Below are 13,576 nucleotides of genomic sequence, written 5' to 3' on the forward strand. Positions count from 1 at the left end.
ACATTTCTAGTCCCTTCTTTTGAAAATAAACACATCACTGAAACTGTACCACTTCTACTCTCCTCTACCATACCGTCATGGCCATGAAAATGAGTGAAAGCACTCCTCAGGGATTGAGCGAGGTTCCCGCCACTTTTTTATTAACCTCTTAGTATAATAATGATTAAAAAAACAAACAAGAGGGGGGTTGCCAAAAACTGGGTTATAAAAATGCTGCTATATTGTATTTAAAAGATATCACATTTAACAACTTAATGCTATCAATACACACACACGCATACACTAAAAAAGCACTACACAAAAAGCACTAATATTTGTGTTCACAATATAATTACAGAATTTATAAAAATAATGACTTATAACGCACTTCAGCAGACATTATGCCTTGTCATGAGACACAAGTTGTAGACGACTGTATTTTTCTTTTAATACTGTCAATGCTTTTTTTGTGACTGTGTGTAGAACTTCATGTGGAGATAAAGTAAAAAAATAAATAAAATTGAGAGTTCTCCCGAATGTTAAGATTGGACCAAATGTCACTCTGGTGTCGCCCTATTCCCTCATTCTTCTTGCTGTCTCAGTGACGGAGGGCCTTAGAATAGTCCATCTCGGCATCCCCTCGGAGTATGATTAGGGGATGAAAGCATATGGAGAGCCTGTGCCAGGGAACCTAACAGACCTAGCTCAGGTGTCTAAGTGGCATTATAACTAGACTGGACGTTGGTGCATTCTAGCCCAGGGCCTCGGCACCCTAAAACATGCGAAAGTACTCGCCCTTGACTCAGGCAACAGCTGGTTCCCGGTCTCCGCGGACACGCCTCTCTGGCTCCTCCTTCTCTGCGCACCTGTGAGTCCCTAGAGCGTCTCGTTGCGTTGGCAACCGGAGACTGTGCAGGGAGGGGGCTGGGGCGGGGCTAGTCCCGCCCGGGCTGTGTCCCGCGGGGCAGAGGGCGGGCTGGAGCCAGTGCCGGGGAACCTCCATCCCCCTCCCACCGCGCAGAAGGCCACTAGCTCCCTGGCGGCCCCCAGCGAGGGTTGGCACCCCGCGCAGCCTGGGTTTTCCGGGCACCCATGGAGAGCCAAGAGTTTTGGGGTTCACCCCTGCTGTCCGATTTTCACGACACGACAAAAAGATCCGCTTACCCCGAAGCCCTACACAAGCCCTTGGTAGTCAGGATCTTCAACGTGCACAAGCCTGAGGAGGAGCCTGACGAAGCGGAAGAACAAGGCCAGCTTGACGAGGGCGAGGGAATCCCGGAGCTGCACGAAGCCTACGAGCCCTACGAACCCTCCGAGCCCCGCACTCATACGCCCCAGGAGCCCTTCGCACCCTACGAGCCCCAAGCCCCCCGCGAGCCCCACAAGCTTCACGCGTCGCGTGAGCCCCAGGTGCCCCATGCTCCCCACAAGGCCTGCAAGGCCCGCAAAGCCAAGCTGCTTCCCAACGCCGCGATCCTCTCCCCATCTCTGATGACCAGATTCCTGCCACGGATTCCTCTGTGTTCCCTGAGCGGTAGGTGTTGGGGCCCCTCCGAGGCACCGAGTAACCCCGCCCCACCTAAAACTGGGGACCTAATGTGAAGGTTTGTATGCAAGAGTTCACTTTGTTTTAAAGGAAGGTAACTCCTGTGTCATTTACCTGCTGCCTTGCAGTCACCTGTCTTTGGACCTCAAGGGAGTCTGATGGGAAACTGAGATTCTAGTAATGAGAGAAACCGAATCTCTTCACTCTCTCCTCTCTCCACCCAGTGACCTCTCTATTCTTGACTATCCACTGTCACTTCTTTTTGAAGCCCTTCTTCATTCTTCTCTGCAGTGAGTCATTGCATTCCTCTGGGGTGCCACTTTGAACATCACTTCTATTACAGCACTTAAGATTTTGTATTTCATCGTCATCTTTCTCCCCAACTAAAGGGAAAGATCCTTGAAGGGGAGATATTTTGGTCAGTGTTTGGCACATGGTGGCACTCAAGAAATGCTAGCTATTGTTCAAGTTGTAGCAGCAAAACACTCATTGAGCAAGTATTCATTTACATTTATTAAGTGCTTCCTACATGCTCAGTCCTCACCAGGTTCACAGGGTAACAGGGCTGATGGGACTTGTGTATGAACATCCTTTGCTCTGACTGCCCCTGCTCACTTCCTTCTGACCCCTCATCGACGACCCCACCCCAAATAATTCTTTGTCCACATCGGCTTCCAACCCCTTGGCTGACCCTAATGTTCTCCTTGACTCTTCTTTATTAGACTCAATTCTATGGTCTATCATTTTAGTTGCTCACCTTCCACCACCCCATTGGCTCTTTGGCTAACCGCCATACTTCCCCCAGCAAAACCGCAACCCTGGTTAAATGGAACTACCCATCTTCTGCCTATACCTGAGCAGCTGACTCCTACTGTACAAAATCACACAATCATACTGACTGCTTTTATTTCCGTTTCACAACCACAAATCTCAGTTGGTCACTTGGCACTGCCTAGCAAGCCCACTTTATTCACCTAACTAGTTCCCCTATTTCTGAGAACATGACTAAATGCTTTCTTTACCTTCCTCCAAACTTTTGAAGATTTTGATCCCCAAACAGTTGAAGATTTTTTGCCTCACACTTTACTGAGAAAATAGAAGCAATCAGTCAGGAACTTCCTTATTCTCTTACCACTAGTCTATTGCCTTATCAGAATCTGCACCCATAGATCCTGTCTTTTCTCATATTTCTGGGAAGAATGGTGCCTCTTTCTACGAAAAGCAAAATCCTCCACTTGTGCTTTGGATTCCACTCATCTCCGAAGAACTTTGTTCCTGCAGTTATCCCTTCTCTCTCCTACAGCATCAATTTCTCCCTTTCTAATGAATCAGTCCCATGAGCATACACATACACTCTGGAATCTTCCATCTTGAAATAACCCTTGACCCTATGTCTTCTTCAGACCCCTTCTTCTCCCACCATCACCACTATTTTTCTGTTCTCCTTCACTGCAGAACTTATCAAAGAGTTGTCTATAATCACTAACTCCATTTTCTCATCTATCATTCTCTCCTCTCTCCTACTTAGGCTTCTTTCCCCTGCATTCCATTGAAATTACTCTAGCTTAAGGCCTTTCTCTCCATCACCAACCCTGCCATTACACATGGAGATCTCTGTATCCATATGGATGATCCACTTGGCTTTTCAGTTCTTTGACTTCCTCACTTTGAATGATCTTGTCCACCCCGTCTTTGGCACCCACTATGCTAGCCTTTGATAATGTCAATTACTCTACCACTTCTAAAATCTCTATTTCAAGCACTCTAATCTCTAACCATGATCTATTTTTCCAGCTCACTCACTCCTCCTTGTACCCCCTGTATCAATTCTTCAAAGGGACCTCTATCTCACTGATGCTATTAACCTTTCACTATGTATCACTACCTTATGTCCTTCTGTATCTTCTCCCTCACTCTATAGTCCATGGTCCACCAATGGAATTACTCCCTTGCAAATATCCTTAATACCCTTGCCTCTCCCTCTATCTTTCTTGCCTAGTAAACCCACTTCTTGTCTGCACTTGAAAAACAGATGATAACAAGAGAAAAACAAACAACCATATCGACTGATTCTTAAATTCATAACCTTGAACTTCAAGTGGGTGCTCAGTACTGCTTAGCAATCATACTAAATTTCCTTAGTCAACTCATTTTCCAATATAGAAGCTACCGAACTACTTGCATCTCTCTCTCTCTCTCTCTCTCTCTCTCTCTCTCTCTCTCTCTCTCTCTCTCTCTGATCTACATTTTCTCCTGTTAATAATGAACAAACTGCCCTTGCTCCTATTAAAGACCATTCTTTCTACCTGTATGTTGGATCTCATCCCATCTAACTTTAAGCTCTTTGCTCTTAAAATTAACCCTCTTTCTACTGCATCATTTTATTCTACTCTCTACTGATCATTCCCATCAGTACATGAACATGCAGCAATAACGTCTTTCTTAAACAAACAAACAAACAAAATGTCCCTTAACTCCATGTACCCCTCCAGGTACTTCTCCTACTTCTCTGCTCCTTTTTGTAGAAAAATTCCTCAAAATAGTTGTCTATAAGTCATTATCCTCATATCCATTCTTTCCATTCTCTTGAGAACCCACTGAAGCTTTCATCTCCTCTGCTTAGCTGAAGTTGCTCTTGTTGAGGTCACAATGACCTCTATCTTGCCAAATTCAGTGGTTAATTCTTCACCCTCATCTTACTCATTTGACACACTCCTTTCCTGGAAGTCTTTCTTCACTTGACTATTGGGACATCATTGTCATCCTGCCTCATCAATTGTTCCTGAGTCATTTTCCTCTTCTAGATCCTACTTCTCTTCTCAGCCTCTAGGTTGAAGTGAGTGATGTCTCAGTTCTCTCAGATTCTTTAGAACTTTCTTTGTTCCCTAGGTGATGTTCATCAGTTCCATGGCTTTACTTGTATGCTGGTAACTTCCCAAATTGTCTATAGCCTGAAGTTCTCCCTTAAGTTCCAGAGTTTTGTAACCAACTATCTATTAAATATCCCTACCTGGATATCTAGTAGGCATGTAAAATTTATGTGTCTTTAGGTGAACTCTTACTTCCACACCCAAATTTGTTCTACTCTCGTTGGTCCCCATTTCAGCAAATGTCACCACCATTCATTTATCCAGATGCTCAGGTCAAAAGACTTGAAATCATTCTTGACACTAGTTTTTTTATTTTTTCTCACACCCTGCCTCCAAACCATTAGCAAACCCTAATTTTGAAATATATTACGACTATGGCTATTTCTTAACATCTAAACCTTCATCATCTTTGTAAGCCACTATCATCCTTTGCTTAGTACACTTATAATAGCTTCCACTCTTGCCCCATTCCACACCCTGGCCCCCAGTTCATCATTCATATAGTCACAGGGATCCCTTAGCACATAAAGTATGTGCAACTGTCCTGCTCTCAACGCTCCAGAGGGGGTTCTCATCTCACATAGTTTGTAGTCTAAAGTCCTTGGCAGGCCTACAAGGCCCCCACGTGAACTGGCCCCTGCCTACCTCCCCAACATCATGGCCTACCTCTCTCCCTACCATCGCAGCTCTCCAGCCACGTGGGCTTCCATCAGCCTACCTCACAAGCATTTCACTTGCTTTTCCCTCTGCCAAGATACTCTTCCCTCAAGGCGTACAAGGTCACTCTGTCAAAAAGAACACTCTTTGGCCTGCTCATGTTCTTTAAAGCACTCATCTAATTGACTGTATTACATATCTGTTTTTGAGTTTACTGTTTACATTAAGCTCTCAGAGGGCAGGACCTTTGTCTTCACTATTTCATCCTCAATGCTGCAAGCAGTGCCTGGAACAAGTCAGGACTTAGCAATTATTATTGAGTAAAAGATTTCTTCATTCAGCCTCTATGTCACCAAATCCAGTGGTTCCTTCTCTACCTGAGGGTTGTAAAGATTAAATGCGTTACTATCTGTAAACCATTTAGAACAGATAGTGATATGTGATAAGCACTCAGTAGATATTAGCCATTATTATATTAGTGTTAGTATCACTGTCTTATGTGACCTCTTGGCAGCATTTGATACAATGGACCTTCTTGAAACACATACCTACTTTCTCTTAGCCGCTATGACACCACATGCTCCCAGTTTATCACCTACCTGACTGGCTGCTTCTTCCTCACCTCACTTGCTGAGTCCTCCCTGTTCTCCTGAATTCTGAAGAGCTGAATCCTGACCCTTTTTCTTTTCTTTTTACACTTTTCTCCCCGAAGGTGGTCATATCTATACTCATGGCTTTAAATAGCACCTCTGTGCCGCTGCCTCCTAAACTTCTATATTCTAGCTCTACTCTTGCTTCTGAGTCCTACACTCACATTCTCAACTGCCTACGGGACATCTCCATCTGGAGGTACCACAGGCCTCTCAAATATAATCTATTTTGAGATAGAAGTCTTGATTTTTCTTCCATTCTTATTGCTTCCTCAATCTTCCAAGTGGATACTTGCAGAAAATAGCATCCAGTTACTTAAGCTAAAAAAAAATTCTGCTATTTCTCCCTGATTCCTCTTTCTTCACCCTCAAATCCAATGCATCCAATACAAGTTCTGTGCTTTTCTTTCCAGAACATTTTCCGAATGTATTCATTTCCCTGGTTAACAACCTCACCCCAATTAGGGTCGTGTCTCATTACGACCGCTTACGACCTGCATTTCTACATGAGCTTCCTGAGTGGTGTCCCTGCTTCTACTCTCGTCCCCGGCAAGCTCTTTGCTATTGCAGCCAGACTGGTTATTTTAACAACTGAATCAGATCACATCTTTCCCCCACTGGATAGTCCTTCCTATGGCTAGCCACTGCGGTCAGGATAAACCTAACCTTTTTGCAGGGGTCTCTAGAGCTCTCTGACTTCACTTTTCACTACTTGCCCTTCTGCTCACGTGGCCCCACCCATAACTGGCTTCTTTTCTGTTCCTCTAAAAAGCCAGTCCCATACTTCCCCTGCTTCAGAATCTGCATGGGTGGTTTCCTCTTTCTAGATGCATTTTGTTTTCCCAGGATCAGCTCATGGTTAATTTCTGAGGTCATATTTTTAAAAGGTGGGAAAGCCTACCATTTGGAGGGTCTTCTCGGTCATGCTGTCCCCCTGAATCAGCTTGATGATGAGACGCTCTCTCAAAAGTTTTCAGACTCTGTTTTAGAAAACACCACTTGAAAGCTTCCTATCGTCCCAATTTTGTTTCCTAGATTTTCCTTGTTAAAAATTCCAAACACTCTAGCCTTTATGTTAATTGCCTTAGTAAAGCTCAAATAAACATCAATTGCATTTATATAATATTTACATAAAACTGTGTGAACATGAAACAATATTTAGTCATCATGTCACCAGGCCTCTGCTCACTCAATAAAGATTCCTTCACCCAACAAACATTTTCTGAGCATCTACTAAGGCACTCTTCTGTGTCCTCTGGGGGTGTAAAGACGACTGAGACATGGCAGTTTGGTTGTGTGCAAGTTTTAAACATTTATATTATAGCATAGGTCCCATCATTCTATCACCTTACCAATGTATCATCCATCACCTCTTCATCACTGTCACTGTTACATTTTGTTGAGCACTTACTATGTTCAGGGTTTAGACCCTGAGCTGTAGGTGAGGAAGACATAGATCTCATCCTGCAAGGGCTGTCAGTGTGGTTGGGGAAGCTGAACACTTCACATCCACTGCATATGAAGGAAAGTGGACTGGGGTACCTGATAGGACATTTACTTCATTTTTCTGAGTTAAATGGGAATACCAACCTTTTTTTTTTTTAAAGGGAACAAAGGCTAAGAAAAAAATATATATACCCAAAGTACTCGTTAAAGCTACTTACCTAAAATAGGCTGAAATAGAGCCTAAATATTTAATCTCAACTATATAGAGTCCAGAGTACTTAATCTGGATTTATAAGGAATTAGGAAAGTGGTGTAAAAGAAATAGGATCTCAGGCAAGTTTGGGAGTAGGGAGGGAAATCATATTGAGTGAAATTTTTTAAAAGTTAAAAACTTTTTGTAATTTATAAGACATTCACATGATTAAAAAAATCAAAACAATATTAAAAGACTACAAGGAAATGTCTCACTTCGCACCCTGTCCCCTCTCTTGCCTTTTACGGGAAACCGCTTTTATTAGTTTCTATGTATCTTTATATAAATACAAGCAACTATTGTACAAGCTTATGTGTGATCCCACTTTCTTACTCTAAGTGTAGTAGCAGACACTATACTGTTCTTCACTCTTTCCATTTGACAGTGTATCTTTCTATATAAACATATACCGAGTTCCCTTCATTTTAAAAACAACAGCTGCCTCATGTTCCATTATATAATTGTCCCACTCCGGATTTAATACCTCTTGTTTGTTTCCAGGATGTTGCTATAACAAGCAATGCCATAGTAGGTAAACCTATACATCATGTCGCTTAGTACACGTGCTGGTATCTCCGTAGAACAAATTTCCAGAAGTGGGATTACCAGAGGGTAAATGCATTCATAACTTAGAGTTAGCAAAACTGCCCTCCATGGGAGTTAATTTTGTATGCTCACCAGCAACTGAAGTTTCTAATTCTTTGTAGCCTCACCATTGGAGTGTGTGGTCAAACTTTTGGCTTTTTGAAAATCTAATACCTGACATACTACTAGTTTTTCACCTAAGTTTTAATTTGCATTTATCTTATCATATAGGGGATATTAAGCATCTTTTTCGATATACATTTTTTCATGCCCTTCGCCTGTTTTCCTTTTGACTTGCTAGGTTTTTTTCTTATCCACAGGTGACATATTTTTCCAGTTGGTTAGTGGTCTCTTTGTTTTTGCTTATCTTTTTGTTGTTGTTGTTTTACTATAAAAACATTTTATAGTAAAATGTATCAATCATTTCTTTTATGGCTTCTTATTGAATCAGAATTAGAAAGGCCTTTTTCTACTTCCAGGTTATGAAGGATTTCACCCACGTGTGTTCTTTCATGATATTTTTTTCAATATTTAAATCTTGGATCTATTTGGAATTTATCCTGTTGTATGGTGTGAGTCATCAATCCACCTTTCTTAGTGGCTACCCAGTTACCAGTGCCATCTTCATACAGATGAAATCGGATGAAAATAAAAATGAAAAATAGATTTGAAATTAGAAAAAAAAAAAAAGGCACAAAGGTGCATACTCAGGGGTGTAACAGGAGGCACAGCTTAATAGTTAGCTTGAGGATGTGGTATTTTTGAGGTTTAGTTTGTTGTTTAACCAGATGGAAGGGCTTGCCCTTTCCTGCCTCTGACTTCTCACCCACATGCAAAACCCTTCCCCAAACTCTACCATCTCTTGCCCGTGTGACCCTGAACTCAGGCTGTGGAGAGCGCAGTGCTAGGTAGCTATGTCTAGGAGAGGAGCGAGCGAGAATAAATAGTATAATAGTATCCGATCATACAGCGGAATACGTTCTATCGAAGACCATCCTAATTTTTGTTTACATAGTCATACCCAATATAGAACTGGGCTGCTTTACAACCAGCCTTCCAAACAATGGTGTACCTAAAACAATGCATTTTACTTCAAAAAGCCTCGCAAAGGAACGCAGGTCTTACTGAAGTGTCTTCAAGGAAATTATACCGTCTAACACAGAGCAAACACTGCTAACAATGTTCTTCGGGCACTTTCCTTCCCCAGGCCCGGACACCCTGACAGTTACTCCCCGCAAATACCTTTCCTATTTCAAGTCCCGGCTTGCTTCTCTTTTACCCTCTCCTCCTGTGCCCCCTAGATCTGTTCTGAGAGGTGCTCCCTGCCTTTTTCTGGTAGGTCAGCGGTACCCCATTCGGTACAACCCAGGACTGGAGGCTCCTTAGGAGGCAGGGCAGAGGGCCAGGTGGAAAAGAGTTAGTTATACTTTGATATTCCTATCATGTTACAAAATGCTTTATTTCTTTCTTTAAATACAAAGAAAGTATTTTTATTTGTATAACAAAGACTAAGCAATGATGACATAATAAAGTCAACGGAGTTGATGTCAAAACACAACTAGGTTTGAAAAGCTGTAGGTAAAATGCTTTAATTTCCACTTGCAACGGAACTCCCAGTGTGGGAGAGCCTTAGCACCATCGGGGTCCAGCAGCTTTCCCATCATGCTGTCTCCCAGCAGATGGCAGCCTTCTCCATCCTTGAAGCACAGGTCCCCGTCATCCCATTTGTTAGCTGGAGACAAGGCAACATGAGCAATGTGGTGATGTGCTATAGAATAAAATACAAACACGTAAAGGGCATGATAGAGCCATGTGTTCGGATTATCTCTTAGAGGGAGATGCTATTCATCATTTTGCTCAAAATCCTTTAGGGGCTTCTTCCTGTTATTTATTTTACTAAATACTTAAGTTTCCCTAATTGTCTCAAAATGTGTTTTTTACAGTTGGTTTATTTGAATTAGGCATCAAACAAGGGCCACACATTGCATTTCAGAGTTATGTCTCTTCTGTCATTCTTCATCACTCACCTTTATCTTCTCTTCCTTTTTAAAACACCATCTGTTTGTTAGGAAAATTGGGTAAAATATCCCATATTCTGAATTTGATTTGTTTTTCATGATGTCTTTAAGTTGTTCTTCTAGCTCCTCTATTTCTTGCAAACTATATAGATTAAAAGAAGTCTTGCTTACATTCAGAGTAAATCGTTTAGTACAAGAATTTTTCATAGGTGGTGTGTGCATTTCTTCTTACATCACGATTCGAGGCACATGTTGTCTGGCTCTCCCATTTGCAGTGGTTCTAAGATTGATGAGTGGGTTCAGGTTAGGTCAGCTTGATCCCTCTATTACAAAGTTCCCCATCCAACTTTTGTCACGTGATTTTAGCAGGCAGACTCATTCATTGCAGAGATTCCATTATTTCATTAGGGGTAAGCTAGGGCCTCTTTTGAACCTATGTTTGATGCTGTCACTGGAAATTATGTTACAAGCAATCAGAACCCATTCATGTAATATAACAGTAAGTACTTGTTTAAAAAATTTCACGCTGTATGTGTACTTTTATCTTCACAATACAGTCATTTTTTTGTTTGTTTTGTATTTCTTTTTTGCGTTTTGAAATGATGTTCAAAGCTTGTTTACAGCAACATCCAAAATTTGGGCTTATATGATCATATCCCCCATAATTACTAAACCTGTTATAATTTTTTTCACCTCTCCCCTCTACTTAAATACTAATTTTTGTAGGGAGAGCTCTATAATTATTTTATTCTAGCATTTTAAAAACTTGTTTCAAGCTAATATGTTTTCCTTGACTAGTTCTTTGTTGGGAAAATCAAGTAATTGAGAAAATGCCTCATAAGATGAGTTCTTGTAAAAACTTGTACAGAAGGTAACCTCCTTTTTTCTGAGGAATAATTTTTGGGGAAAATTTTGTCTTATATTCAGTCATTTGTGGTACTTTACTGGAAACTTTCTTACTATTTTTTAAATTTAACTTGGTTTTATGAGATATATATCAAGAGTAAAGTTTGAAAAAGGAAAAAAAGTAAGTAAATAGGATTCTCTTCACCCTTCCATTATCAAGTCTGATAATGTATTTTATGCCTGTATAACACCACTGAGACTTCACAAGAAATTTCTTTCAGATTTCAATATTAGGGAAAGTTGGTGATTTTTGCTTTCAATAATAAAATGCTCAGCTACAACTGTACTGGGCTTTATTATACATTTTTCTTTGTTTCATTTTATTTTTCTTTCCCTCCTCCCTCCACTATTTTTCTACTTCTGTCTTTGAATTTTTCATCTTCGAACAGATAATACCCTATTGTAGTGTATGTGTTTATGTAAGCAAACAAATATTTTTTTAGAAATGGTGGGAGGGTATAAATACATAAATAAACCAATGAAAATACATATGAGTACGTGTTTACAATTAAGTTCTCATTTCACTAACTTTCATAGTTGGAACCCTTAGTAAATGCTTCCTTAACAATTGCTTAAACTTAACAGTTACATAAACAAATGTTTTCTTCTTCACAAAAATTTAAGCAGAATCTTAATTCTTGAATTTCTAGGATTAATAATAGCTAGCATGTATTGTGTATGTCCTATGTTTGGGGCACTATGCAGAGTGCTTTCCATGTATTGTCTTATTTAACTTTCACACAACAACCTTTTGAGGTAAGACCATGAGAAAACTAAGGCACAGAATACTCAGTAAACTTGCCCACGATCAGAGGTTACAGCCAGGATTTGGTTCCACGTGGTCTGATTCCATCCTTGTTGCCCATAGGAGAAACCTGATAGCTGTTTCCTACACTCGATTGAAGCCATTGATACACTGAAGTTGTAACTACTAATTGTAATGCAATAATTCATATACTATTTGCATCTACTATATGCAAGGTGCTTTGCAGATATATCACTATCTTTACAAACACCTACCTACCTGAGAAGGGGAAACTGAGTCACAGAAAAGTTAAGTAATTTGCCCAAGATTGTACAACTAAGTAACGAAACTGGGGTTCGAGCCATGTTTGTCTGATGCCAGAGCACAGCCATCTTTCCTTTACCCAAAGCACTCCAGAGGGTAGAAAATATTTCAAAACTCTCAGATGTGATTAAAAACTCCTGAGAAGAAATTGTCAGGAACAATCTGTCATTATGAGGCCTGTTATAATAGGCATTTGGATAAGTTGGCCTGTATGATCTCCTACATTTTCCCAAATTAAAAAAAAAACTCCTTCTAAACATAATTTTTAATTTGCTTAACCATTTCTTCTGTTTGAGACCTTTCAGATGTACCCAGTTTTCCACTGTTAAAGATGAACATTTTTGTGCATAAATCTTCCAACACTGGAATTATTTCTTTAGGATACATTTTTAGAAGTAGAATTATATTAAGGAATATAAGCATTGCTGTCTTATATTGCCAAACTATTTTTCATAAAGTGTACTAATTTAAATTTTCACCCACAGTACATAAGAGTACTCATCTTATTCTTCCAGCATCATTTTTTTTACAAAAAATGTGTTGCTCATTTGATAGTTTACAAAATATCTCATTTTTATTTGCATCATTTTGATTATAAGCAAGTTTGAACTTTTTCTTATATTTATGAGCCTTTTATATGTATTCGTATTTGAACTCGTATTTGAACTTTGTCCATTTAACTTTTGATACCCACCTTAGTGTTTTTCTTATTCATCTATACTTTTACACTCTTCAAATATTAAGACTATTAAACCTTTATCATATTTGTTGCCAAATATTTTTCCAAATTTTTATTTCCTCTTCAAGTTTTAACTTTTGACACACAGAAGTTTGAAGTTTTAAATACTTTAATCTATTTATATTTTTCCTCTATATCTTTTGTCACCTTTAACTCATTGATTAAGTAGATATTCTCTTATTTTTGCTCTAATTCAATTAAAAATATATTTAACTCCTCAGTTTACCTGTGGTTTATTTTGGTACATGGTGTGACATATTTGATTTAATTTGGTCATTTCCCTAAATAGTTATTTTTCCTAGCTCCTTTCTCCATTGATTTGTGATGCTACCTTTATCATATCTTTGAATCTTACAGAATTTAATTTTTGCTTTTACTTTTCTTTTTGCAGGTCCTGGTCCCTGTGACTTTGTAAGGAATTGGTAAGACTATAGGTATAGTACTACTTTACGTATAACTATAAGTAGTTATAGGTAAACTTTAACTAGTGGGCCAACCTCTCTGGATGGGGCGGACTCAATCTGGGGCATATGAAATGACAGCCTATCTTGGGGGTTTTGAGAAGAATCCTGTGCTTTCCCTTTGTCATAAGGCCCTTTTCTAATGACAACTCCTGTGAGGAAAGGAAAGAAGTGAGAGAAAGTGATTAAGAAGTGAGAAGGGGAGGAAGATTGAGATGTAGGAGAACTCTCCTTATATTCACTCAGTGTTTTACTTGTTTGCCTAGGTGTTACATACTAGGACTGAACCTTGGGATTCTGCATTGACAATCTCCTGTCATAGATTTTTGTGAATCTCCAGGTCAATGTATCCCAATCCCCCTTGCCTCTAATTCAAGCTAATGAAATTTCAAAAAAG

General features: G+C 39.9%; 1 protein-coding gene across 1 annotated transcript in view; it reads left to right on the forward strand.

Moving 5' to 3' along the window:
• The first annotated feature begins 935 nt into the window (after window positions 1-935).
• Window positions 936-13,576, forward strand: part of SPMAP2L (sperm microtubule associated protein 2 like) — a 43,068-nt gene continuing 30,427 nt past the window's right edge. The window contains exons 1-2 of the mRNA XM_019740090.3: window positions 936-1,513; window positions 13,110-13,140. Of these exons, the coding sequence (XP_019595649.3) occupies window positions 1,072-1,513; window positions 13,110-13,140 (473 nt within the window). The 5' untranslated portion in view covers window positions 936-1,071. The remainder of the gene's footprint in view (window positions 1,514-13,109; window positions 13,141-13,576) is intronic.

The sequence above is a fragment of the Rhinolophus sinicus genome, chromosome 1, assembly GCF_057876585.1.
Source record: "Rhinolophus sinicus isolate RSI-liver-muscle chromosome 1, RSI-T2T, whole genome shotgun sequence".
Taxonomy (NCBI): Eukaryota; Metazoa; Chordata; class Mammalia; order Chiroptera; family Rhinolophidae; genus Rhinolophus; species Rhinolophus sinicus.